The sequence below is a fragment of the Anopheles cruzii genome, chromosome 2, assembly GCF_943734635.1.
Source record: "Anopheles cruzii chromosome 2, idAnoCruzAS_RS32_06, whole genome shotgun sequence".
In the NCBI taxonomy this organism is placed as follows: Eukaryota; Metazoa; Arthropoda; class Insecta; order Diptera; family Culicidae; genus Anopheles; species Anopheles cruzii.
Genome location: NC_069144.1, coordinates 58,870,282 through 58,898,019, shown reverse-complemented (window position 1 = coordinate 58,898,019; position 27,738 = coordinate 58,870,282). Strand labels below are relative to the sequence as shown.

The 27,738-nt window shown below is 50.7% G+C and overlaps 1 protein-coding gene across 6 annotated transcripts; it reads left to right on the top strand.

Annotated features, from left to right (window-relative positions):
- Positions 1-290: 290 nt before the first annotated feature.
- On the top strand, positions 291-25,940 carry LOC128267978 (uncharacterized). Of its 6 annotated transcripts, XM_053004954.1 has the most exons (28): positions 291-560; positions 4,929-5,085; positions 5,157-5,323; positions 6,544-6,579; positions 8,903-9,085; positions 9,165-9,308; positions 9,364-9,497; positions 9,838-10,018; positions 10,087-10,547; positions 10,616-10,784; positions 10,852-11,277; positions 11,339-11,557; positions 11,635-11,955; positions 12,040-12,222; positions 12,369-12,419; positions 14,010-14,366; positions 19,953-20,084; positions 20,149-20,472; positions 20,540-20,728; positions 20,799-20,936; positions 21,180-21,374; positions 21,638-21,820; positions 21,886-22,017; positions 22,552-22,641; positions 23,295-23,451; positions 23,534-23,700; positions 23,764-24,087; positions 24,159-25,940. In XM_053004954.1, the coding sequence occupies exons 1-28, from the start codon at positions 353-355 to the stop codon at positions 24,527-24,529; spliced, it is 5,799 nt and encodes a 1,932-aa protein (XP_052860914.1). In that variant the 5' UTR covers positions 291-352; the 3' UTR covers positions 24,530-25,940. The 6 variants fall into 6 exon arrangements, with proteins under 6 accessions (XP_052860914.1, XP_052860917.1, XP_052860916.1 ...); XM_053004957.1 differs by lacking the exon at positions 21,180-21,374; XM_053004956.1 differs by lacking the exon at positions 22,552-22,641.
- Positions 25,941-27,738: the final 1,798 nt, after the last annotated feature.

Sequence of the window (27,738 nt, the reverse complement as noted above, 5' to 3'; positions counted from 1 at the left end):
ATTTTTATCACTCTTTCAACTTTGACAAGTGAAGTTATCTAGTTTAGGAAAATATAACAAAAATCCTCACTTTTTAAAGTTGGTTTATGATCGCCTTTTCCCCATAGTGCACTGGGAGCGGGAGAGTTTTCTCGTTGGTCGGCGAAGACCGTCCGAATGGCGCGCGATCTGGCCCGACGATCGCGCGAATTATTTTTAACACACGATCGACCCGATCAGGACCGATCCTGTGGCCACACGGGCCGCGAAAAGCCGTTCGCACATCGCGCGCACCGCAGTTACGAGCGGACCTCTGAACGGAGCGGATCTTGAAACAGCAAGACCGCGAAACGCTTCCCCCCAGTAGCACGAGATGGTTCTGCCTCGAATCAGAAATCTAGTTGCACCGCTGTGCTTTCTGCTGCTCGCGAGTTGCTGGCTGGTGAACGATGTAGACTGCGCCAAGAAGGCCGCGGCCCCGGCGGCTGCGCCCGCTACCTCGGATGCCACGATCGAAGAAGTGTCAGCCAAGCAGCTGGAGCGGTTACTAGAGGATAAGGATTACGTTGCGGTGTACTGGTGTAAGTGTCCTTCCCGACCCGTCCCCGCACATTCCCATCGTACACGTGAATCGTGAATCCCATCAGCGCTGCTTGATACGCGAGCCGATGTGATGTGATATTTCTGTGCTGCTCCGCTCGGTGCGCTGCCCGGTGCCACCCACCCGGACTTGGCCACCCGCGGCCCCGTGATCCGGTCCGAAGATCCGGTCGCTGTCTTGCCAAAAGTGAGCTTCTTCCTTTGCGTGGTTCAATTCCGCATGGCCACGTCGCCGGCGGCGGCGGCGACCGCAGCCGAAGGAAATGTGTGCAAAAACAGGCTAAAAATAGTTGACCCGGTTGGTCGGTCGTTTTTACCTCCCATCACCCGCCCGCGTAGTGTCCATCTAGTGAACGAGGGGTCCATTAAATGCACTCCTCGCCGAAATAAAACTGAGCAACTGAGCGGAGTCCTGGGGTCGGCCATCCGGCGGGCTTGAAAAATGATCCTCTCGTGCTGGTGGTCGTGGTGATGTTCTGACAGCTAAAGCTCCGCCCGACCGCGTGTCGATCGGCTCAGTGCCCCCCTCGCCCAGTGTTGCAATCGCGACGAGAAAGCTTGAAATCTGTTTCGAACCCCGAAAAAAAACGGCGAAAGGAATTCTCCTCTGCAAATGGAGCTGCGCAAAGAGACACGCTCAAAACACAACACAAGCCCGCCTCGGCACAATCGTCCGCGCGTTTTAACCCGCGTATTGCGCAACCGGGCCGATTGCGGGGCCGTGACAGCCAGGACGCTCGCCGTTGAGTTTCTAGGTTTCGGTTCTTCGTTTCGCTCGGTCTCGGGCGCGCGCGCCCGAGAGAGAGAGCTGAATTATTTTTAAAAATATCGTGAAAAGAAAACGGAAAAGTCGGAAGAAAAACAAAAGAAAAGCACGAGAAAAAGGGAAAACCCACGAGCAACATCCATACGGTGACCACCGCCTTGAGGTGGGATTTTTGTCACCACCGAGAAGCTGATAAAAAAGAGTGCGACACAAAACGGCGGTGACAGTGAGGGCAAGCGAGACAGAGATACGCGTAGAGCGATCCTTCTCGCGCCAGTGACACGCCGTTCGACGCGTGCGCCTCGTGCGTGGTTCGGTTTGTGAGTGTGTGAGCTTCTGCGCCGCTATCAATAAGAATGGTCACGCCCGTGTATGTGTGTGTGTAATATAATAACCGGATATCCTGTGGCACGACGACGGATTAATGGCGGACTTCGATGCCGACGAGTGATCGATAAGTTGTCGAAGAAAATCAATTTAACGGGTCAAATCGTTACAAATATGTAACTCTTCCAACACTCTCTTCAACCCACGGCGAAAGGGGTGCAATATGCTGTCAACCCGCGAAGCTGATAGATGGTGGTCCACGGGGCACGGTGTCACCCCGAGCCGCCGTACGCCCGGGGCCCGGGGTTTTGTGAAGAAAATGGCGACGGTGGCAGTGGTGATTTTCAGAACAAAGTGTTCAAAAATAAACCTTCCGACCCGTGCGAACCGACCGGGGGTTAGTACCGTGTGCGCGCCGTGTGCGCGACCTCGGCCCGCGAAACCGGCCCCTCGATTATGGGCCCCACCAGCGGAGTACGGAGACAAATCTGCTTCTGCCCGCACCGCACCTTCCGCACGGTGACCACCGAGAGCCCGGACCAAATACCCGGCACGATCACGATCAGGAAGGGCCCGCTCTGTTGTGTGGCCACACAGTGCGATACCACAACGACAGCCGCATTCCGGTTTTGGCGACCAAATATTGTAAACATTCACAGGCGAGGGGGCGCCACCCAGGACAGCCGTGGCTGCCGTGTCCGTGAGACCTGCCCAATTGCCGGCCACGGCTCAACGTGGCTAAGAATAATCGGCTACGGGACACAAACCAGGACCAGGAAACTGGCTTCGAATGGCCAAATAGAAAGCGAACATGGTCCCGGGGTTTGGTCGCCCCGAAAATCGATTAGCGCGTTCGGAGTGTGGATGCCAAACGGAGTCTATGTTCGTTGTTGAATAATTGACAGGTTTGATTGATCGACACGAGCGAATTGAAAGAGAGAAGAATATTGCCACAAACATTTGACTTCGACAATATTATTCGGCTTTCGGGGCTATTCTATCGATTAGCGTATAAAGCACCCAATTTATTCCATTGACAGCCCATTCAGTGGTGTTTTATGTACAAGGAAGTTAACTAACCAAAAAAAGAGAAATGTGCTGGCAACATGTTTTGCTTACTGTAAAAACAAGCTGCGGCCGGAAAAAGACAAAACGTTGGTCCATCTAGTTGGCACTGCGATACGATTATGAAAATAATCGTTCACCACGAATCGATTCCGGTTCGCGCCGAGGCACGGAAAAGGCCGGAAAAAGTCCGAGTAAAAATACATGATTCACTTCGTTGGCCACGACGGAGCGCGGCGTTTGTGGTGTGGTGGTACCTAATGGGCCAGATACGGACGGTAGCGAACCTTGAACGATTTCATGTTTTATGCCTCTCGACTCGACGGTTGTGTAAACAGTTACTCCGTTACTCGGGCATGCTAAACGGTGAGAAGCGAAAAACATATCCCGTGGACCGTTGGTTTCTTTTTCTATTGCCTAACGATTGCCAGTTTCGGTGTCTGGATGGCGCAACCGTGCCTCAATATGATGCACTTTGTCGAATTTTATGGCAATGGAACGGACATACGATCATGTTTCATTAAAGAAGAGATGGATGGGTTTTTTTACAGCAGCTTGAAAGATCGCTATTTAATACGCAAAAGGTTGCCAGTGTTTAAGTTTTTAACGAGTAAGAAATAGCGTTATTTGATCAACGATGATAATGATGATCATTTTAATCGTTCTGAGCCACATCAAAGCCACATCTTTACTAGAAAGCAATGAATAACACCACAAATAAATAATAAAAAGGCCTCCTCACTTTGCAGTGGCAATGTGGCAATCGCCACGTGAATGAACTTGGCATTCCTCAATGGAGGCGCACGGTTGGCCACTCGAAAAAAAGTGAGTTCGTTTCATTCGGCTTCCCAAGCCACACTTACATGGCACCTCTAACCTGATGGGAATGTGACACTCGTGCCGTGCCACACCCCTGCCTCGGGCCAGTTTACCGGCCAGAAAAGGCAGCCAATGTTCGGCTGATGTTCGGCTCGGCTTGGAGCAACGTAGTAAAAATAGTACCCAGGTACCACCGAGTCAAAGATGAACCGACACAACGTGATCGTCGTGAACGATGAAACCACTTGTCGTTTACTTTCTACCGCCAGACTGCACTCGCCAGGATGCACCGCACGAGCATTGTGCGTAAAGTAGGTCAACTTTCGACGAACTCTTCTCGTCGGCGGGTCGAGGTTCAAGCGATGTGAGCATATTTTAGTTGTCAGCAGCACGCTTCCACCGTTCAATGAGCGGTGCAATCGTTCGGCGATCGTCGACCATCGTTGTCGATCGTGCCGATGCACCGGAGCTAATGGTTAAAAATAATTAATGACCACCAGTGCAACCACCGGTGTGGCGTTAGAATGACTCTTCCATGTGTACCCCCGTGTAGCGTGCGGCTACACGTGTTATGGTGAGATAATTCAACCTTGAGCTAATTATGTCATCATGGAATGGAAACACTGTCCGCTGTCCCACTGTACCGCCGAGGATCCACTCCCCAGACTGTCAGTATTTTTGCGCTTCGCGTGCGCCACCACTGCCATCGATTGTTATTGTAGTTTGAACGATCGTTCGTCGGGGACCGTCGTCTTGTGACACCCGTCTAATTAGAAACTTTGGCTCCCGACTGCTCGCGTGCCAAACCGAAAGGGACGCGAGAGGTTAGTTTCGCCTACTCGACAAGGACTCGTGCCTGCCTTTGCAGCATAGTTCGTACAAAAGTACTTTATGTTTCACCACAGAAACCCGTCATGTATGATGAATGTACTGAAAATTACGGAATACTGCTGACAGGGCTTCGATTTAGTAAGCGTGCAATATTCTGTCAACGTTTCAAGGGTTTGGATACTTCGTTTGCTCATTACGAGCGAAGAACGCTTAATGTCTCTAAGAGTACTTGATCGTTTAGAAGTATTACAACTGGCAACAACATCACAATCCGTCAATCAAGTGTTTATTTCAAATGAAACGAATTTTATTTGAGGAAATTTACAAAAATTACAAATAAGCAAAAAACATTCAACGCGGAACCATATCACGTTAGCGTGAAGCATCGAACTCCATTTTACCGGCGGACAAAAACCAAAGCACAGTCACAGTTCACTTCGATTCCCTATGGTGCATTGATTTTCCCCACAAAGTGCGATATGTTTCTTGTGTGTGTGTGTGCGATGAATAATTGATTCCTTTCATCATATCTCCGCGCCAGATGCCAGAAGTTGTACCACGTGTGACACAGTATTAGCTGAGCTCGAGCACATCGACGATGATACCGATTCGTTCGGTGTCGATTTCGTGAAAATCAACGACAAACGACTCGCGAAGCAATATGGCATCTCGAAGTTCCCAGCACTTACGTACTTCAGGTGAGCAGAATCCAAACGCGCCATGGGCCACAGAGAAGAACTGTAGCGCGTGAAATTCCCGTCCCTTGCAGAGAGAAGGAACCAATCATCTACGAGGGTGACCTTATGGATGAGGCCGGCGTGCTCGACTTCCTCACCTCGCTGGAGGCGATGGATCTGCCGGACCGGATCGAGGAGGTCAACTCCAAGATTCTGTCGAAAATCATCGAAGACTCCGACTACGTGGCCGTGCTGTTCTGTAAGTGTTTGCCGTTCCTCTCGAACCTTTTTTCGTGCACTCCGTAGAAACCGACCGAGGCCGAGTAGCTGGCCAAGAAACTGAAAATATGAATGTTGTAGCACACAATTGGTAACCGTTTCGTTGTACAAAGAGAGCAATCACGAGTCCGAGTTTGAGTTTCATTTGTTTCATCACATTTTGTACATTTTTCACGCCGATAAATAACGCCGCCGTCCATTCTCCCGTAGCAGTTCCGTAGAGCGCGCGTGTTACGCGAAGAATGGGGTAATATTGAGGCACCGCAGGCACCACCACCACCATTGTTGTTTTATTTTTCGTTTGTGATTTGGTCACTGTATCTATTCATTGTTCACACCGTACGGCACCATATAACCATCGTGTAGATTTCGTTGCTCCTTCTCGAATCTCGAATCGTGGTCACGAAAGCGTTTATCCCTCGCTAACACCGCTCGGAGTATATTTGTAGACTACCTCCTGTTGGCCGCAGCATAGAGAGACATCAGCCGCAGCAGCAGCATCGTCGTTGTTGTTGTCGTGTGGCACTTTCACCGCCCGTTTTTGTGTGTGATTAATATGTACAGTTTTGAGGGGGCAAAAGTAAAAATATTTTGTCATCGCACACACCATTCCTAGCTCAAACCAGCTGCAGAATTCGGAGGATCTATTTTTTGGTTTTTGCTATTGCGCCACGTCATTTTCGAAAGTCCCGACAATAAGGAAGTGACCGTTTCATATGTGTCTCTGTCTCTTCTCGGGCGAAACAAATCAACATAAATCGCGTATAAATACTTTTCTTTTTCAACTTTTCTCTTTCTCTCTTTTTATCTCTCTCCCTCTCGCTCTTGTTCCCACTCGGTTCTACCCCGGATTTCACGGTTGCACGATCAATTCGCACTGTGCCAATCCGTCCCCCGGTTCACACACTCTCTCCCTCTCACTCCCTCTCTCTCTCTCCGCCGCTGTCTGTGCACAATCACACACCGCTCCGCACATCCCCCGGGGACGACGATCCCGCACCGATTGGGATGGAACATGCGGTGCCCTCCGCGGTCCCGGTCCCGGTCCCGGTTCGCGGTGTTTTCTATTTGCAAAACGGCGCATCTCTGATGCTCTTAAAATACCCACAAATCGCACGCCAACCAACGGCAACCGCACGACAATCCGCATGAAACGAAAAACCGAATCAAAAATCGTATAAAAAATACGACCGTTCGTAGGCACTGATCACGAAAACTGCCCACCCGGAAACAACAGTAAGTGCAAGCAAACACCACCACCAAAAATCTAATTCTACGAACCCATCCCGATGTCCGCCACCCTGCTCTGCCACCTTCTTTCTGTCCGTGTTTGTCCCCCCTTGTCTGAGGGCCTGTCTTCCTGGCATAGCAACCAAGTCCGAGACCCGAGAACGGTGCTGCTAGACCCGACACCTGGCCCCGGCTAGATCAGGACGATCTCGTGTTGTGGTTCTTCCAATTCATCTTTCTGCTTACTCGCCCTATTGTTACCTATTTGTTACCCGCCTATTTGGATTGTTAAGTGTTTTATGTTGTGTCGTTTATAATCACGTGTTACTTGCTTCAGTTTAATATTTTTCTCCGTCAGTACTTCAATAAGCTTCATTTTTTAAGACACCATTTGAGAGACGGTGAACTATACTTTCCGGTTAATAAAATCTTGTATTTACACAAACAAGACGGCCATTGTGCGGCCAGCGCCATCTTATGCAACGTAAGACGTGGGAAGGATCTTTTCAAAACAACTAAACCGGTCCGATAAACAAACATGCACTCCCGGTCATGCCCGATCGTTTCCAGCCCCAGTTTTTAATGGCCGCCCCACAAACACAGCGCTTCGAGCCGAGTAAAGTGTGGCCAATAAATTTACGACCAACGTCATCGACGACCGTGGAACGTACACGTAGGCCACGGACGACATTCAATGGAGGCGCCTGGTGGTCGACGGCCACGGCGACGGCGACAACGGCGATTATCCGAACGCCCACTCCCCGCCGAGCAGACTCCGGCGGAGCGCGCATTCAGGGTCAACACCTTCGGGCACGGCCATCTGAAGGCTAAGGCAACTTGAGACACATCTTCTGGACACGCGCGCCCGCGCCATGATTGCTCCATGTTTTCGCCCTTGCTGCGACTTGCTGTTGTCGTGTTTAATTTTAGTTCACAGCAAGTGAATCATTGTTTTCAACCGCGATGACCACCACGACACGGATCGTAAAGAGTTTTACTGCCCCGAATGGCAAACCACCGTGTGTGCTACATCCGCGCTCGACCTTAGACGCAAGGTTTCTGTACCTCTTAATGGGATGTTTTGGTAAAAAGTTTATGGCACTTCAAAAATAGAACTCACTACACAGAGCTTTCATGTTGTGGCCAAACTCAGAGTCTTCTCGATCTGTTGATGTGACTCAGGCCGCCCGGACCCTACCTAAAACCCGTCCATAGCCCATCAAAAGCTCGCAGATCTATGTATCATTTCTTAATCCCCACTGTGAAACCTTTCTATCGCTCATTCTTTCTGTCTCTCTCTCTCATCCCCATAGTCTCCTGTAGTGTAACCTATTTTTACCGGTCGGCAGCACAAGCGCCGGCAACCCACGTAGTGAAAATTGAAAAATTAGCGCCCGAGAAAATGGCCATTTCCCTGTTTTCATTGCCGTGGCCCGTTTCCCCGTTTTAATGGAAAGCAATTGGCTTTACGGCCGCGGCCGCCTTCTACATTTGTGTTTGTGTGGGTCTATGGTGCCGCCCAGCATCAAAGTCCTTGCGTTCTACATCGAAACTCGGTTATGGAAAACCTGCTTTCGCTGCGCCAAATTATGATCACCGGCGAGCGTGGGAATCGAGTTAGCGAGACCCGACGATGGATACAGACAGAATGTTACCTTCTCGAAGTAAACAGCCATCCATCGGACATGGCCACCAGATACACCAGAGTCGGCCCACGCTGACTGACCGCTTTGACCGTTTTAAATTACATCACACATGGAACGGATTATTTTTAATCTCTTTCTCGCGTGGCCAACGGCGCACCGTTCCCGAGCAGTTGCAATTCTATGGTCCAGCCACAACCGCAAGAAAACCGCACCGATCCATAACTTGCCCCACTCGGGGAAGGTTTCAGCTGGCCAGTGCCCAGTCTAACCAGTCCAGATATCTGGGCCGCTCTTGTTGGTGGCCCTCTGCTGAATGTTTATTTGTTGCCCCGTCCCCGGTGTTTATTTGCTTGAACATCTTATTTGGTTCTCTTTGGTGGGCTAATCACCTACCGTTTTCCACACACAACACACTGGCACACTGGCCAACGACGACACCTGGGACAAGATGTCACCCCGAATGTTGTTTGAAACTAATCGCACGATCGTACGCACCTAACACGTCTGCTTCTGAGTGTGTTCTCGAAACCGTCTTAATCTATCGGATAAAATCATCACAAATAACTCTCTAAATGCCCACTACCCGGTGACACTCGTCAGAGCTTGTCACAAACCCAACGCCGGTCACCCGCCGACCGCCGAGATCGCGAGTACTAATCTCGTTTCTTCGCCCATTTTCCCAGACAAGCCCGAGTGCAAGAAGTGCATCAAGGCACTGCAGGAGCTGGAAAACATCGACGATGAGGCGGACCAGCTTGACATTGGATTCGTGAAGATCCACGACGAGGATCTGGCTGAAGAGTACAATCTGGGCGCCCTGCCAAAGCTCGTCTACTACCGTCACCAGACTCCGATCGTCTACGAGCGTAAGTGCGGCTGTGCCGCCGCCGGGGAACAGGGGCACCGGGGTGCGCAACGTGCTAATGGGGCAATCCATCCCGACAGATGAGCTGCAGCGCGAGGAGGACGTGCTGGAGTGGCTGGTGGAGAATAAGGCCACCGGCGATGAGGATGATGTCATCGAGGACGTCAACGCCAAGACGCTCAAGACACTGATCCAGAACATCGACAATTTGGTGGTGCTGTTCTGTAAGTAGTTTCGAGCTGAGCCACCTTCGGTCCGCTAAACCTTCCGGTTTTACAGACGACGACGGTGATGAGGAATCGGAATCGGTGCTGCAGGAGCTGGAAAACATCGACGATGACTGCGCCAAGCACGGTATCCAGTTCGTCCGGATCGACGACCCGAAGGTCTCGAAGGAGTACGGTATCGATGAGGTAAGTCAAATGCATCAAACGGCCGCTCGTCACCTCCGGCCGCGTATGACGTAAACCGCGCGCGGCAGGAGGTATAATTAGAACACACTTGAAAACCGACCGACCGACCGACTGACCGTCGACCGATATGGTGCCGGCCGTCTGCCGACTGGTGGGTCCGATATTTATATCCCAACAAGCGGTATCGCCGAACTGCCACCTTGCCGCTCGTTAGCTAACCGGCCGCTCGAAGCGAAAGAGTTGCGCAGTGGCGGCGCAGCTGGTTTATCTCTCCTGCGGGGCCCCTTTCGAAGGACGATAATTAACCTTCACTCTTTTCTGTTTTCGGCTCCAATGGCAGGTTCCCGCCATTGTGTACTTTGAGAAGCAGATCCCGAACGTGTACGATGACGATCTGTCCGATGAGGAGGAGATTCTGGAGTGGCTGCTGTCGCAGCTGGAAAAGGACGAGATCGAGGACGTTACCGACGAGATGCTGGACAAGCTGATCAAGGAAGGCAAATCGATCGCCGTTCTGTTCTGTAAGTACTGGGAACGGGGACATATTGCGCGAGCTTCGGCCAGCCACTTAATCGCTTTCCTTTTACAGACGATAACAATGACAAGAAATCGGAAAAGGTGCTGAACGAGCTCGAGAACATTGACGACGAGTGTGACCAGCTTGGCATTAACTTCGTCAAGATGGACGACACCGAGGAGGCGAAGGATTACGGTGTGACCAAGTTCCCGAAGCTGGTCTACTTCGAGCAGGGCATTCCGACCGTCTACGAGGGTAGCCTGGAGCAGGAGGAGGATGTGCTGGACTGGCTCGAGCGGCAGACGAGCAGCGACGAGATCGAGGACGTCACGGACGAGATGCTGGACATGATCATCGAAAAGATGCAACACGTGGCGGTCCTGTTCTACGACAAGGACTCCAAGACATCGCAGAAGGTGCTGGCCGAGCTGGAGAACATCGACGACGAGTGCGACCAGAACGACATTGCGTTCGTCAAGATCGATGACGACAACGAGGCCAAGGAGTGGGGCATTGAGGAGCTGCCAACGATGGTGAGCAGTGGAGTAGATTTACTCCGACGGTGGTCTGACGGTGGTGTTTTTCGTGTGCCGCATTGTAGATCCTGTTCGAGCGTGGCATTCCACACATCTACGAAGGCGACCTGCTGAAGGAAGACGAACTGCTCGGCTGGTTGGTGCACCAGAAGCGCCACTCGGAAATTCCAGAAATCACCGACGAGATGAAGGACAAGCTGATGCAGATGTACGATCACGTTGCAATTATATTCTGTAAGTAGGAACGGCCGTTTGCACGTGGCACCTGGAGCACCATTTCACTGAAATCGATCCGTTGCAGATGATAAGGACGATAAGCAGGACATCCGGGTGCTGAACGAGCTGGAAAACATCGACGATGAGCTGGAGAAGGAGGAGATCGTGATCGCGCGGTTGGACAACGCGGAGGAGGCGCGCGAGTACGGGCTCGACCATCTGCCCGCGCTCGTTTACTTCGAGAACGAGATCCCGGCCATCTACGAGGGCGATCTGATGAACGAGGAGGAGGTGCTCGAGTGGCTCAAGCTGCAAAAGTACTCGGCCACCATCGAGGAGGTGACGGACGAGATCCTGCAGGACCTGATCGAGGAGCACGAGTACGTGTGCGTCTACTTCAGTGGTGCGTGCGAGGAGGGGGAAAAGTGTGACAAAATCTTGGACGATCTCGAAAACATCGACGACGAGCTGGACGAAGCCGGTATCATCTTTGTCACCACCGAAGACATGGGTAAGGTCGGGTTTTTGGCCGTTGAAACTTTCACCGCCGCTAAACGACTATCCCGTTTCAGCCACCGCCAAGAAGTACAACATCAAGAGCCTGCCCTCGTTGGTGTTCTTCCGCAACAAGGACCCGCTCATTTACAGTGGCGACCTGAACGACGAGGACGAGGTACTGACGTGGTTGACCGATGAGGAAACGCTCGAAATTCCCGGCAGAATTGAGGAGGTGAACCACCGGATGCTGGAGAAGATCCTGTCCGAGAACGAGCACATCGTAGTGTTCTTCTGTAAGTGCGCCGCCGCCACTGTAGTACTAGGTAGTAGTAGGCCGAGTGGTGTAACAGGCAGGCAACTTTGTTTCTAGATCACGACGACGACAAGAAGGCGCAAAAGATCATCGCCGAGCTGGAGAACATTGACGATGAGTGCGAGGAGAAGGACATCGATTTTGTGAAAACGTCGGACGATGACATCGACAAGGAGTACGATCTTGAGTCGCTCCCGGCGCTGGTGTTCTACCGCAACAAGTTCCGCACGATCTACACAGGCGATCTGATGAAGGAAGAGGACATCCTCGAGTGGGTCTTGCAGCAGTACAACACCAAGCCGGAGATCATCGAATCGGTGGACCGCAAAACGCTGCAAGTGTTGGTGAACGAAGTCGAACACTTGGCCGTGCTGTTCTGTAAGTGACGGGGCCAACTGACCAACTGTAACTTATGCCCGTGTGAACGATGACGCTACGTCTGTGTTTTTCTTCCCGTTACAGACGATGACGATTGTGAGTCGTGCCCTAAGATCTTGGAAAAGCTCGAAACCATCGATGACGACACCGACAAGCACCACATCCAGTTTGTGAAGGCCAACGACGAAAAGTTGGCCCACGAGATCGGCATCTTCTCGTTCCCGGCCCTAGTCTACTACGAAACGGGTGTCCCGATTATGTACGATGGTACGCAGCCTGCTCTTTGCCCCTAACAACCGACAGTACTAACCTAGCAACGCAAGTGCAATCGAATCACCGATTTACTGGTCGCATATTTGCATTTCTTCTCTCTGTTTTTTCTCTCTCTCTCTCTCTCTCTGTCTCTCTTGCAGGTAATCTCAAGAATGAAAAACGCATCCTGCAGTGGCTAATTGATCACAAAAGTAAGAACGCAGTGGTTTCCCGTAGTGTTTAAGAGTTACCGGCGACGACACGACGGGCAGCCCCATCAAAAGCATGGGCTGCGATCCATCGTTTGGCCTCGAACCACCATTTTAATTTTGAGTTTCTGTTCCCAGTGCCCCCGCGGCCCCCAGTGCTCAACCCCCCAGTCCCTGTTGTTGCTCTTTGACTCGTTCTTTGTGTTGTTTTTTCGTGTTTTAAGGAGCGCTTATCCCTCTGACAAGGAGAAGCCGAGTTGGGTGCGGTCCCCTCATCTGTTGGACCCGCCATTTCATCCGCGTTTCGCCTGGATCATCCGCCTGGATCATCCGCCTGGAAACAAACGGGGGCCAAAATATCAAAGATCATCAGCTACCCTGACCCCAATCATCTTCTTGTGCCTTTCGTTAGCATCTTTCGATGTGCTTCTATTACCACCCCATTTTGACAGCTGTCAGTTTCGTATCGGTTCCGGTGAATCGGTTCAATCCTTTTTGCAAGCTTTTACCATCCCAAAATGATCGTCCGATCCGTGGCGTTTGCTTGTTTCATCATTGCCATTGTCATCCATCGACAGCGCTCTATTCATCATCTTTTGCTCTATATCTCCCTCTCAATCGCCTCGTCGACCGGCGCAGAACGGTACGATATCAAGCTGAAGTACGGCATGACGAAGGAGCGGGTGCCGGTCGTGTTTTCCGACCCGGCAGAGGAAGCTCTCCGGGCGCGGCTTATGGCGGAAGCTCGCGCGAAGGCCGGCGTTCCGGAAAGATCGATTCTCCGCCCGTCCACCACAGTCGGTCCACAGTCTTCCCTTGGCATGCCCCGATCGTTATCGACCGTGCTAGGTAACACACATACACACACATACAGACATGCATACAGACCAGCCGCATGTAGTCGCCGTTGATCGTTGGGCCTTCGCACACAACAAACTGACTGATGACTGATGGTGATGATGATGATAATGATGATGATAGCACAGTGTTCGGTGTTTTGTTGCTCTCCGTAGCGCGCTCCGCTCCGTAGTCCCGTGTTGTGTGTGGCTGGATGTCGCACCCACCCGCTCTCTCTGATCCTGACGTTCCCCACTTCCGATTGTGGCATCATTGTAGCTTGCTCCCGTTGTGTCGTAGAACTAGACCGTTTGGAGCATTTCCGTAGAGTGCACAGCACATGCACGGAATGGGAGGTGTACTACTGCAGTGTTCGTCCTGCTGCTGCACTAATCGTCGCCCAAAGCGCACGAACGAACGCTTGTGCGTTGAGAATTGGTTGAGAAATTGAGATGCGCGCGCAATGTGTCCGCAATGTCCATCCCCCGCTCGCCACTGTCTTCTTGTTGCCCGATTGTTGTACTCGCGAGTCAGTGTCGTGTGCCTCTCGATGGTGTGTCGTTCCAGTGTCCCGTCGTGTGGATCCTTCGAACCCCAAACCAAAAGAGTCCAATGAAACACATTCTCATGAATTCCGTTTTCCTCCACAAATCCCACCACATCTCGCCCCGGCCACATGGACACATCCTCTGTCCCTTTCCTTACCACCACTTCCGCATCATCGCCTTCCCCCGAATACCGCCGCCTTTCTTCCAGACAATAAGCTACCGAAACCGAAACTGCGCAAGCGTTACACCGACGACGTGGAGCTCGAGCGCGAAGATCGCATCGACAAGAAGCGGTCGTCCGGGGCGAAGAAGTTGAAGCCCATCCCGAGACTAGACTCGGTGGAGCCGCCGACCCCAGCGCCGAAGGGCGGCAAACCAGACGCACCGAAAGCGAAGGCAAAGGCCCCGGAAAGTGCCAAGGACAAGGGCAAGCCCTCGAAGCAAGCTCCCTCGCCGCCCAGTAAGGCGGTCGGTAGCAAACCTTCCACAACCTCCAACAAACCAGATCCACCGTCGGCCAAAGGTCCGAAAAAGACTACCCATCCAGTCGATGACGATGACGAAGGTAGTTGTCCCCTCCACAAAGTACCGGGGTGCCCTAGCGCCTAGCTCTCTCTATTTCGCTAACCACACACCTGTAGCCCACGTGTATTCCTGAGTGTGCTCTGTAGAGTCTGGGCGGCACCTCTCGCCAGTTCTCTGTCTTCTCTGTTTTCCTCTGTACTTTACTTCTTCGCGTCTTTGTTGCTCTGTGCCTGTCACGCTCTAATCGGTCGCGTTGTAAATATGTAGTTTTGCGTAGCTAACCGAGAGAGGATTACGATTACATCCCGGTTCCGGTTGTTCCGGTCACTTGTTCCTCTCGTTTCCGTGTTCTGTCTCACTTTCTGCACACATAACCACTACGCACGATTAACCAAAACTACTTCCTGTTCCTATTTTTCTCTAGTGCTCACTTTACGGTTGAGATCGGTAGGCAACTTAGGGAGGTCTTCGATCTGGGTGATCCAGCGTCCCGCGAAAGAATTCCGCCGGCAGACCTTGAATTATATCGTTCCACGTGGTGTAAACATTCGTCCGTTCCGTCGTAGAGTTCACATTGTACGAAACACATTCCCCAAAAGCATCCATCAGCAAAAAAATAAGGATCATACACAAAAACAAACCAAGCGTTCGTTCCCCGTTTGGAATGGCTCATTTAGTCGCCCCCAAATCGCAATCTGGCTTCACTCGTTTCACCTTTGTTCGCACGCTGTTTTACGCTTTTCTTCACGTGTTTTGCAATTTGTCTGTGTGTTCCTGGGTTTCACTTGTTGCTTCAAGATGTGTGTGTGTGTGGGTCAAGTCAGATGTTTGTGGCCGATGATTTTAGCTGACACAATGTCTGACACAAAATATGGTGACGGTCGCGTCTTCTGCCCCCCCCCGGGTTGTCTCTCTTTCCCGGTTCTATTCGTCTTCTGCATATACCGTAACCATGTACTTGTTTTCTTATAGATTAGAGTTAGAGTACCTTTCTTCGACCGCCCAAAACGAACAGCGAAACGAAGCGATAACCACACGGTGTTCTCCCGGAACAATAGCTAAACCGCAGCCTGTCAATCAATCAATCCGTTCGCAGGCCACGTAGTAGATGATACGGCAGTTCTTGGCAGTAGTTGTTGGCGACTCTAAATAGTCTAATTAAGTAAACTATATTTTTAGGGCAAACCGAAAAGCGGGCGACGGGCAGAGGAGATTATTTTGGGATGCTGGATCGCACTGGAGTGGCAAACCCTGAACGCCGAGTCTTCCAAAACCGAAACGAATGGCCCAACCGGTGGCGTGCCGATAAGATATTCCGTTGGATACAGTTTGTTATGGCTCCGTGCCATGTAGTACCACATCGCAAAATAATCGAGTCTGCCTGCCTGTCGGCTGGCCCCATATCAAAACGCCCCCAAAAAGGCAGTAGTGTTGTAGGCGCGCCGATTTCTCCATTAATATACCGATAGGAGTGACAGGGGCAAAAACTAAGTTCCAAACACAGCCTCAGCTCCAGGAGTACATGCAGGCGACAGCGACGAACACGGCGGAAACCACACGAAAAGGATGAGTACACACCACCACCAATAGGAAGTAACTCGCCATAAGAACACGCCGCCGCCGTTCCACCGTCCAACAGCAGTAGAAATGTTGTTTGTAGTGATTTGGTTTTGTTTACAAAAAACATTTTGTCAGTTAATTCATGTAAAATTAGCTGCTTCCCGGGCACACGCTTTCCCCACGGCCCAGGGAAACGGATATTAAAGGAAAACTATCGACTATACACGCGCGCCACGGTTGAGATCCACTGCCACACACAGGTTGTCCTACACAATATCTGTTGATCTCTTTAAATCTCTATTGTAACCTAACAAAATGTTGCAATGCATTCAAAGTGCAAAAGTCGGAAGTGATCAGCAATGTCGTACCCATGTCGTACGCCACAGCCTACTTTGGGCTCCAGAAAGTCTGACAGATCCGCGCCTATCGCTTGTAAAGAGTTCAACAGTATTGCGTAGCGGATCAAGAGCGGAATGACAACCGCGATCCTGGTGGCGGTCTGGTCTTACGAATCATGTTTTGCGCTGGCGGCTTCTGATTTGGCCGGACGGTTTGTTGTTGAGTTTTGTTGTTTTTCTTGTTTCGCAAGCGTGTGACTTGACTGCCAACCACACAGTGCGTGTTTTTGTGGAGCAAACGCAAGCAACGGAATGTGCCAAGCAAAGCAACGCAACGCACTGAATGCAACCCACGATATAACCCGTGTACTTCCTCTCTCTCTCTCTCTCTGCTAAGAATGCAATGAATGTTATGTTCATGGTTTTGATTTAACCTAACGTATCTATTGTTTTTTTTCCCCTCTCTCTCTATCACTTCTTAATCCCTACAAACTCCCCTACTCGCCCACCGAGTAAAAAACCGCAAAACCGCAAACGTAAACGCAAAAAGCCGGATCGGATTGTTGGAGCCAAAAACTCCGCCGATACAAAACAAAAAACAAACCAAACCAAAAATTAGGAATCACTAAATCTGACAAAATGTTTTTTGTATACACACAGATGACGAATGTTTCTACGTTGGACTGGGACACGCCGGTCGTGTAACGAAGAAGGACAAGAAGGCCAAGGAGGACGATTCGTTCCGGTGCTGTCCGGCGAAGGTCGAAAAGAACACCCGCGTAACGCAGATGGCAGCGCAGAAGATCAGCCGCCGGGACAGCGACGAAGCGGAGAGCCAGTTCGCCTTCAAGCAGAAGAAGCTGGCCGACGTGGCCGACGCCACCGCGGCCGCCGCCAAGGAGAAGAAGGCCGCCCAGGAGCGCAATCAGATCGACCTGAAGAAGGCCACCAAGGCGAAGCCGGCCGCGAAGGGTGGTAAAGGTAAAAAGGATAAGGACGAGGACGACGACGACGATGATGAGGATGGACTGTTCGGTAAGCTGGGCTGGTGGTAGACTGGTGTGAAGGTGTTTCGGGCCCAACCGGCCCGAAACGTGGGGGGCCCGCTTCCAACAGACCCTTCCAGACCCACCCCAACAGACCAATCAGTCCAATCACCCGCGAGTCGTGCTTAGGCGAGGGATCGGTTTCGAAGAACCACGAGAGCCGTCCCCACAGAAGAGTGCTGTCAACAAAATTCAAAACAAACCGTAAGCTCCATGCTTGTTTCGGGCAGTAAACAATCCACCGGAAGCGACTTGTGAAGCGCCCACCCCTCCACTTTCGACCCCCCTCTTTCCGGGCGTCCCGCAGCACAGACAGACAGACAGAATACCCAAAATATCAAGCCAAAACCAAAAGCAATCCTCCTGTCTGTGTGTCGCATTGTGTTGATTTGTTCTCTTTTTTACTTTCTTTTCACTTTTTTTCATCCCCTTACGCGACACTTGCGATCAGCTTAACCCCACACAGCAACAGCCAAGTTCTAGGGCCGACGTACGTCTTCCGGACGGCACGAAAGGGGAACGGTCAAAGTTAGGAATGCAGGACCGGGGCGAAACAATATCAAAACAATTGACAGCGAGTTTGACATAATCTCGAGAAAAGGGGGGAAAACAATGAAGAGACACAAAGGTGAACATGTTAAGTAACCTCAAAAAAAAGCTAGTCAAATATCGAGAAGGAGGCGAGAACTAACTTCCTCGGAACTGCACATGTAAATAATGAAGAGGAAACAGAAGTGAACCAACAAGATCAAAGCAAACAAGGCAAACGACGAGTGAATGGCAACGTGTAGTAAGAAGTAGTAACCATGGGCAACGCATGGTCAAACGTAACCACTTTCAAAGAAGAAGGCTTAGAAATATTTTGTATAAAACGTTATAAAAGTAACCAAAAAAAACACAAGAAACTCGAAGCAACTCTACTGCTTTTAGCTTAAGGGCGCAACTCAACGTAACACTCACTCATTCTCTCTCTTTCGCGCGCTCTCTCTCTCTGTCTCTCTCTATGGAGTAAAGTGGCGTGAATAACGGTAACGGCTAAACCTCGCACAAATCTTGTGAAAAACACTAACACACTCCCGCAAAACGCCTCTAGAGAGCACCGTACCAAGCGCTGCTGTACACTACTAATAATGCCGGGAGGGTTACTAGAGCTTTGCTTGTCACGGAACACGATTGTGTGTGTTTTTTTCTCCAACGCGATCGCGACGTTTAGTTACTTTAAATTTGATTCTACATATCGTTCCACAACTTTCGCTCGACATAGACTGCAAGTTTGTTGATAGAGTGTAACTTTATTTACCTGGTATTTATTAACGAAGACTTTGTACTGCACAACGCAACCGTAATCGAAAACAATGGCGCGCTGGGGGCCTTTGCATTGGATGCGAACGGACATTGCACACGGATGCACACGCATGTTTAACATTTACAGGATAAAAGAGGCGGCCTATTTAGTAAAGGACTGTTGCTCTCACGCACGCGCGCGCACGCACTGCACACACGCACACGCACGCAGCACGCACGGTACACAAGCACACTAAAAACGCAACTATTCACTCGCAACTCGCACTGAAACTGTGTTAAGATGCTCTTTTAAGACATTTCTATAACTATTTTTTCAACTTCTAGTTCTATTTCTGATTTCTGACTTTTATTTACCTTCGCACGCGCACGCCGCACGCGAACGGAACGCGAAGTGTAGGAGATGAATTAGGTCAGCAAAGCAGCGAAACGATCGTTTTTTTATCCTTAAGCCTTGCACCGCTAAACTGATATAGTACAGGGATGAATGGCCCCTGGATGAAATGCTATGCGAAACTGCCATAGAAAACCCCAAAAGTGACGGCTAAGCTTACCACACCAGCTGACCAGCTGAGCTGCCGTTTTCTGTGATTGAACCGCAGTTGTTGTCGAAAAGCTTCCAAGGAAGGGAAGGCAAATTACCGAGAAAGACTAATGATGATGGCAAGTAAACAAGCCAACGAGGAACTAACTAACGGAAGAGTAGCAGAACAGAGTGTTAAACTGAACCATCAAACGAACATGATAGCAAAAACCACTCAAAGAAAAACACTTCAAAGAACTAGGCTAGAAATATTTCCAATGAAAAATGAAAAAGCGGCTCACACCGAGGTGAGGCGAAGGAAAACTGTAAAATGAAGGCAATTTAAATACCTGAAAACATGTTTCATATTCTGAATGAATCAAACGAAGAAGAGGGGAAAACAAAGAAAGGAACGAGAAATGTATAAAATAAAACGAGGAGACGTAAGAAATATCCAAAAACCAAACAACAAACGGGCGAGAAACCATTACTACTACTGTTAATGTGCTGTTTTTGCAAACGTAAACTTTAAACTGAAAACAAAGAACCGCAAAACCGGCTCGATTCGCTTTCGCTGTCCGTTTTGGCGCAGGTTGGAAAAGGGGCCAATCGAGTGTTTCTTTCCCTGCTCCTCTCTCTCTGTCTCTTATTGGTTCGCACACGTTCGTTGTTAGATGACTTTGTAGTTCACATTAGCCCACTGCAGGATGTAAGTATTTGTACAATCTCGAGAGAGCGTTAGACACAGCGCGAGAGGGTCACAAAGCTCTTTTGCAACGGACACGCTTCCCAATGGGGAACATTATTAAAGTAGTATTCCCTCCCTTTTCTTGACCGACGCCGGTGGCGGTGCGCAGGGGATCTGAGCAACGAGTACGATGTGCTGGATTGGATGCACGGCCAGAAGACGGACGAAAGCATCCAGGAGGTGGAACGGGACGAGCTGCTGCGTAACATCGAAACCAAGGACTTCCTGGCGGTGGTTTTCTGTGAGTTGCCGAGTGATTGCAAGACGGGGCAAGAGGCTAAATTCTGGTTTTCCCCGTCGAATAGATGTCGAAGAAGATCCCAACACACCGAAAATCTTGCGCCACATCGAGCTGATCGACGACGAGGCAGCCGACTACGGTATCCTGCTGGTCAAGTCGAGCGATCGGTTGATGGCGAAAAAGTTCGGTTTCCGCAACCCACCGGGCGTGACGTACTTCCGGAAGGGCAAATCGATCAACTACGACGGAGACATGGACGACGAGGAGGAGCTGCTGGACTGGCTGACCGATCCACACAACATGGAAATGACCGACCACATCGAGAAGGTGAACCGAAAGATGTTCCAAAAGATCCGCCAAGCGTCCGACTACCTGGCCGTGTTCTTCTGTGAGTAACTAGATGCCGGATGCCCTCACATGGGTTCAAATCTAACCTTTTTACATCCCCACGACAGACAGTGACGATTGCAAGCAATGCCCCCGGGTGTTGGCCGAAATCGAGCACATCGACGACGAAGCGGACGGTGCGGGCATTAACTTTGTGAAGATCGACGACAAACAGATGGCCAAGGAGCTCGGGGTGTACGCACTGCCCGGCATTGTGTTTTTCAAGCTTTCCTCCAAGGAGCCTGTCATCTACGCAGGTTAGTGGCGGTGCCCGCTGGCGGGTCGGACAATCGGTTACTTACCGTTTCCCCGTTTCACCGGTTTCAGGCGATCTCAACGATGAGGACGAAATCCTCAACTGGCTGATGACACAGAAAAACCCGGGCGGCGACGTCATCGAGGACCTGGACGGAACGAAGCTGTTGGTTCTGATCGAAGAGTCGAACGCGCTGGCCGTTTACTTCTGTAAGTTTTGCGTCCTGTGGGAGACACCGGACACACACGGTGGGGGGGATTAGATCTCTGATCACTGAGTGTATGTGCTAATTATTTAGTAGGGCCATCGCACCGGGTTGAGTTCTAGAAGGGTGCCTATATGTTGTACTAAGTAAACTATATCGAATATCTTTCACCACGCGGCACGCCGCACGCCATGTCTGTAACGCACGCACGCAAATGCACAAATGCACTGGGCTGCTGACCGGGCAGGGAACAAAACGACTTGTGAGGCTTGCTTCACGAAGGCTGCCAAGAAGCAGCGCAAGGCGAAGGAGCGCAAAGGGCCGCTGGATCCAGTGGGGTCCAGTTCGGCCGAGGCGACGGACGACGGCACTGCCGCTGAGGATGGACCAGCCCCGACACCGGCACCGACCCCAGCACCGCCGACGGTGTCCTCCACCGAGGGTATTTCACAGCGATCTTGTGTCCTTCTCCCTGAGATCCCTAGACATCGCCGAGTTATCAAACCCGACACCCGACCGCAAAATCTGGATCCGCATGTCCCTTTCTGTCCGCTTTGCGTGTGTGTGTGTGTGGCTTCCTGAAACGGTCCAAGCGATTGGCACATCATTAAAATTGTACTTTCTAACCCAAATCAATCACCTTGTGATGGCGATAGCAAATCATCGATCGGTCGACTTACCTTCTGGACTCTCTCTCCCTGTCAGACACGGACGAGTGCGAGCAGTGCTCCGGGGTGCTGGAATCGCTGGAGAACATCGACGACGACTGTGACCGGCACGGTATTCTGTTCGTGAAGACGGACGACATCTCGATCGCGGAACATTACGGCATCAGCGAGTACCCGGTGTTGGTGTACTTCGAGGACAACGTGCCGAATGTGTTCGAGGGTAAGCTGTTTGTCTCCGACCCGCTCCGGTCCTCGGTTGCTAAGTTACCGTAACCCATCCTGCAGGATTGCTGGACGAAGAGGAAGAGGTCCTCCAGTGGTTGATCACTCAGAAGACGGAAGATCGCATCGAGCTGATCACGCGCGTCATGCTGGAATCGATGGTCGACGAAACACAGTATCTGGCCGTTTACTTCTGTAAGTGATCCACGGCAGCCTGGCGCCCCTTTTGCTAGCTTTTGTCCTTGAGGCTTTGTCTGCGGGTGATGCGGGGGGCTCGACTCGTTTTAACGAATACCGCACAGCGCACCAAAAAGGGCACCTAAATAATCCGAATCCGGCAGAGTTTGAAATCGGTCCCCGCCTAAAGCACCACCCTGTGTAGCACCGTAGTTTGGCAGCGCAGTAGTAGTACCTAATGTTGTTTCTCTTTTATTTTTCTTTGTTTGTTTTTATTTTTCTTCTTCAAACACACACACAACTCTGTGCACAACCACCGCAATACAACCACCGTGCCCAACACCCCCAAAACCACTGGCCACCACCACCACCACCACTGTTGTTTGGCACACGCATATCCTTGCGAAATTGTTCCCTCCTTCCGGCCCCCGGGTTCCTTCTTGACCCGTTGACCGTTCAACCGAAACTACGAAACAACACTTCCTGCCGGACGTGGTTTGCGGAACCGAAACAATTTCTTTACAATAACCTCCCCAAAAACCGAAACGAAAGATAAACTCAAATCACCTTCGTACTGCCGAAGTTTTTGTTCAGCGGAAAACATACGCAAGCGCAGGGAGTTTGCACGGGAAGGCATTTCAGGTACAGCATCCGGGCTCCCGGGTGTCCTCCCCGCCCAGGTGTCCCCCCTTACGAAACCCCTGCAACTAGCAACACTTCTTCTGGCTTCTGACTTACTTCTTCCGAGTTTAACTTCTGTGATAGCCCTGTCCCGCCCTGTCATCTGTTCTGTCTGTCTGTCCGTCCGTCTGTTACTTGTGCCTTGCGTTCCTCAGTTGTCCCCTCAAGCTGCCTGTACCATACGCCCCCCCTAGAGCACCCTTAAGCCCGCGAATTACGGGTGGCCGCTGTAAATAAAGACTCCGACGAAGAAGGGCCCCCGGTTTCCCCGTTTGTGCTGTGCTGTCCGTTGACCCCGTGGCGCGTGGAAGCGAATGAAATACTTCGGCAGTGTCGGTAATCGGTAACATCCACAAGAACCAGTCACGCCCTAGCGCTGATAATGCTTCGTCCTGTCGCCTGTCGCCTGTCGTGTTGTCTATCTGTCTCCTCTGCGCCCAATGTTCGCCCAATGACCTTCTACCGTGTCTTCCGCTCTTTCTGGCTAACCCATTCCCTCCTTGAATGTGTCACCCGTGTGTGTGGTGTGTGTGTGTGTTTCTGTGTTGCATCCCTGGTGTGCCATCCTGGACGAACCGTTCGCTTACGATTGCGATTCCGTTTGCCTTCAACAGACAAGATCAACTGCAACATTTGCGATCAAATCCTGGAGGGACTGGAGGTGATCGACGACGAGCTGGACGTGTTCGGTATCCACATGGTCAAGATTCAGGATCCGCAGCTGGCGAAGCGCTACTCCATCAAGACATTCCCGGCACTAGTGTACTTCAGGTGGGACACGAGACCCTGGGCGGGGAAACGGGGGGTTAAAGCAAGGGTTACTAATCATCCGGTTTAACACTGATTCGCCCAGAAACGGAAATCCACTGATCTACGAGGGCGATCTCCAGAATGAGCAGTCGGTGCTCGAGTGGCTCGTCGACGACGATAACCGCGAGCTGGCGGACGAGATCGAGGAGGTGAACGAGCGTATGCTGGACCGTCTAATGGAGCAATCGCCGCTGCTGTGTGTGTTCTACTGTGAGTCATCCGGACGGATCCCACCGGATCGAATTTGGGACTAATGTGACTCGTTTTCCGTAGACGACGAGGATTGTGCCGAGTGTGACGACATTCTGGAGGAACTCGAACTGATCGATGGCGAAGTCGATCTGTACGGTATCGATTTCGTGAAGGTGGCCAGCCTGGATGCGGCGCACAAGTATGGCGTTACGACGATCCCGTCGCTGGTGTACTATCGCAAGCAGATCCCGATGCTGTACGACGGGGACATGCACGATCACGAGCGCGTGATGAACTGGCTCACGTCGCAGGACGTGTTCGAGATTAAGAACGAGATCGAGGAGGTGAATCGTAAGATGCTCAACAAACTGCTCGACGAAAACGAGTTCCTGGCGGTGTACTTCTGTAAGTGGCAGTGAATGGCAGGCCAGGGAATGAAATGGCATTAACGGCCGATTGTTTGTGTTTCCCGGCAGTCGAAGAGGACCACGAAGAGAGCGAGGCGGTGCTGGAGAAGCTGGAGCTGATCGACAGCGAAACGGACAATCTGGACATTACGTTCGTGAAGATGGGCGATCCACGGTACGCGCGCAAGTGGGGCGTAACGAAGCTGCCGGCGATCGTGTACTTCCGCAAGCGCTTCCCGAGCATCTACCGGGGCGACATGTACGACGAGCAGGACGTGCTCGAGTGGCTGCGCAAGAACCGGTTCCGCCAACCGGAGCTGAACATTTTCATGTACGCCATGATCGCGCTCGGCCTTGGGTTCGTCATCTACACTGCATTTTTGCTCCAGTGCTTCAAACCGGCCCCACCGGCCCCCGTGCCACATCCGAAGCAAAACTAACTGGCTGGCTGGCTGGCAGCACTGGACTGAACGCATTAGTTTGGCGCTTCCACTTGCGATGGCCCTTTCCAAGCAGAACTCAGACACACCGGGCCGGGCCGGGCCAGGCCGGGCACTACAAACGACGTAGCGTTATTATTATTATGATTATATTTTAGTTTCTACTTACCCACAATGTGTACTGCCCGCGAACTTTATTAATGTTTAAACTGTTTTGTTCTCAAATGGGGGGTGGCGATGGTGCTCGCAGAACATCCTGTCCCGAGTCAATCGGTTGACTCTAGCATCTCGCACCGCTTGCCAGCCGTCGGAAGGGTCGGAAAAATCGATGCGGCGACCCTGCAGAAGCCACTGTTACGTCTGTGTCCCGGAACCGGAACAAAAAACCACAAAAACAAAAAAGAGAGTAAAATAATTATAAATGGAAACAAAAAAAACGAAAAGAATTCAACAGAGTAGATTGTCCCTAAAGAAGCAACAACACGCGCAACAAATGCAACAACGAACCTCTCTCTCGAACTGTAAAAAGCAAATACAAAGATGCATTTTTTTCTGTTGGTGAGTTTTTGAGCACACACACACACACACCCTGACGCAAACAATCTGAAATGGAGTGGTGAAAAGAGTGGAAATCGTTCGGTTGCCCAAATCGTCCCACAAACGACGGCCAACGACGCGGAGTATCGTCGGTTACAACCCGCTAACACAAAACAATGTGAAACCCCTCCTTCGAACGGCCTGCCGCATGTCGCGCCGGTGACCCCGCGTGAAGGATGGGCACCTTTTTGCCCGTGTCGGCAAAAGGATTCTTGCCACATTCTTGCCGGTGGGACGGGAACGACAGATAAGACACGACAACGATACGATACACGACGACGAGCGGACGACGCGACACAACGAGACGACGAAAATGTAAAATACATTGTTTCAGGCCATCGAAAGGACCTAGATACGATTCGTTCAAATTGGTGATCGTACTGGCAGGTGGCCCTCATTTTTAAGGATGGTGCCTAATCGAGTTTGAACACACCACTTTGGACTGCAAATTCAATAGACCCCCTCGGTGGATTATGTTAAGCAGCTTTTTAGGTGCCTAAACAAGTTTTTTAAATGTCTTCGTCACTTTGGACTCCATTTTCTCTCTCTCTCTGACTCTCACTCGATCACTCGAAACAATATTTCATGTCCTGGTTTTTGTTAATGAGATCACTCCCTGTTGGTAGACGTTCTATTCTATTTCAGTTCTCCGTAGACTGTATTTATACACAAGAAAAGGAAAGGAAAGAAGTGCTAAAAGATGCAAAAGATGAAGAAACGAACACTTGCGGTGTCCTCTCCACACTCGCACACACACACACACACACACGATGCTGTAAATAAAATGAGCTTTCCGCTCCCTCTGATCGGAAAAGAGGCGAAATATTCCATTTAGAGTTCGGCTTTCAGTTCGATTGAGAAAAGAGACAACGCGGACGCGGACCAACTAAGCGCGGAAACTCTCGCGTCCATTCAACAGCTCTTTATTATTTTGTTCGGCTTCGGCCATCTGCCGTGGCAGGAAGGCGCTTCCGTCTAGACACACACACACACACACACCTACAGACTTGGAACCACATCTTCGATCTGCTCCCCGCACAAGAACATAAAGTTAAAGTTTCACTTCCACGACTCAACTCTACTAGTATTTTGTACGTCAGGCATCGGTCGTGTTGCGCATCTTCTTCGCGCGCCACTGCTTCTTGTTAAAGTTAAAGATGTCCAAATTAACGGCCCCAACAGGTGAGGGGCGGGTTATTGTTTCTTATGCACAAACACACGCGCTGATATTTGGCGGTGGCACTGTAAAACAGGAGCTCACTCTCTACGTATCCATTTCATTTTCTTCTGTTCCAATATTTAAACGTTAAACACTACAAAAATATGTACCCTTTGTGCGATCGATCGTCACCATCAAAGTGCAGGCGCTTTTGACTCGATCGTCGGTTTTATCCTATTCTACGATTCTAAGATCGAACCAAAGCAGAAGAGGATCAGTGTTTGGTGATCGGCGGCCACCAACATACCTTTTTCAATGGTAACGTAATTCAACGTGCACAAAACGGAGTAGGCCCCGCTTCGCTTGCGTCGAGTAGTTCGTCGTTCCAAAAAGACCACAAAACATTAAAGAGACATTTCATATGCAAACTGCACGAATGACAACGAACCAGGTCCGCGCACGGCATCTTATACCCTACAAAACGCGTTTAGCGCGCACTCTGCCTTCCTTCCAAAGTTATACACCTAAAATTCGTTTACTCTCACTTGGTTAATATGCGTTATGTGTTAATGTTGTTTTGTGTTAGTGTTTTAACTATTGAACCACGCGAACCACCGACGTCGGGTGTGTCCTTGGCGGCCACTCGCGGTGGACAATATGGACGAAAAATTTGTACGTTCTGTATAAACCACAACAACACACACACACGCGCCCGCGACACCTTCTCCGTTTGCTCTTTCCAAGCCCGGGAAACGGTAGACGATCAAACGTAACAATAAAACCCGCGACAAAGTGGATCGCGACAAACGAACGAAGGACACTTTTTGTTTCACGGACCACAAACAACGCGATGCGCCCGCCGGTGTGCGATGCGCGGCGTCGTTGGGTGGTTCGGGTTTTTTTGCTAAATATCGCCTATCAAAAGTCACGGTTCCTCTCCCGCCGAGCTGTTAAGTTCCTGCGCGCGTTCTGGCGCGATCGCGCTCGCATCATATGTAGACTGTTGAACAGTTAATTCGCGTTACTTTAGTGTTTAGTTTGTGGTGAGTTTTTTTTTTGTTGATTTCGTGATTCGTATGTGATTAAGCTAACTCGCGCAGCACGGAGCTCACTACGTAATATATGTTCCCTTCGTACAGGCAAACTAACTCCACCGATCTAATCGCGCACGGGCGCGCACACAGTGCCTACCGATTTGTCAGGTACGTTCTATTAAATGGTAAAATAGTAGCATTTACGCATACGTGTACATCTATTAGTTTATCTATGCCCTCCACGGATATTAGTTTGTGGCCATTGGCTACAGCAAATACCAACACTCTGCCGCCGAAACCTCATCTTCCACCTGCTTGTGATTGTATTTATTTCGAACGTGTTGCTGGAAGTCAAATATGGCCACACTTGGTGACCGGTACTTCCAAAGCACACTAGACCACACACACACACACATCTA

Bases quoted from the DNA above. Each gene is read 5' to 3' on its own strand.
- LOC128267978 (XM_053004954.1), top strand. From the start codon at position 353: ATGGTTCTGCCTCGAATCAGAAATCTAGTTGCACCGCTGTGCTTTCTG. The intron at 10,019-10,086 runs GTAAGTACTGGG...TTCCTTTTACAG, and splicing joins ATCGATCGCCGTTCTGTTCT to ACGATAACAATGACAAGAAA. The intron at 20,473-20,539 runs GTGAGTAACTAG...TCCCCACGACAG, and splicing joins CTACCTGGCCGTGTTCTTCT to ACAGTGACGATTGCAAGCAA.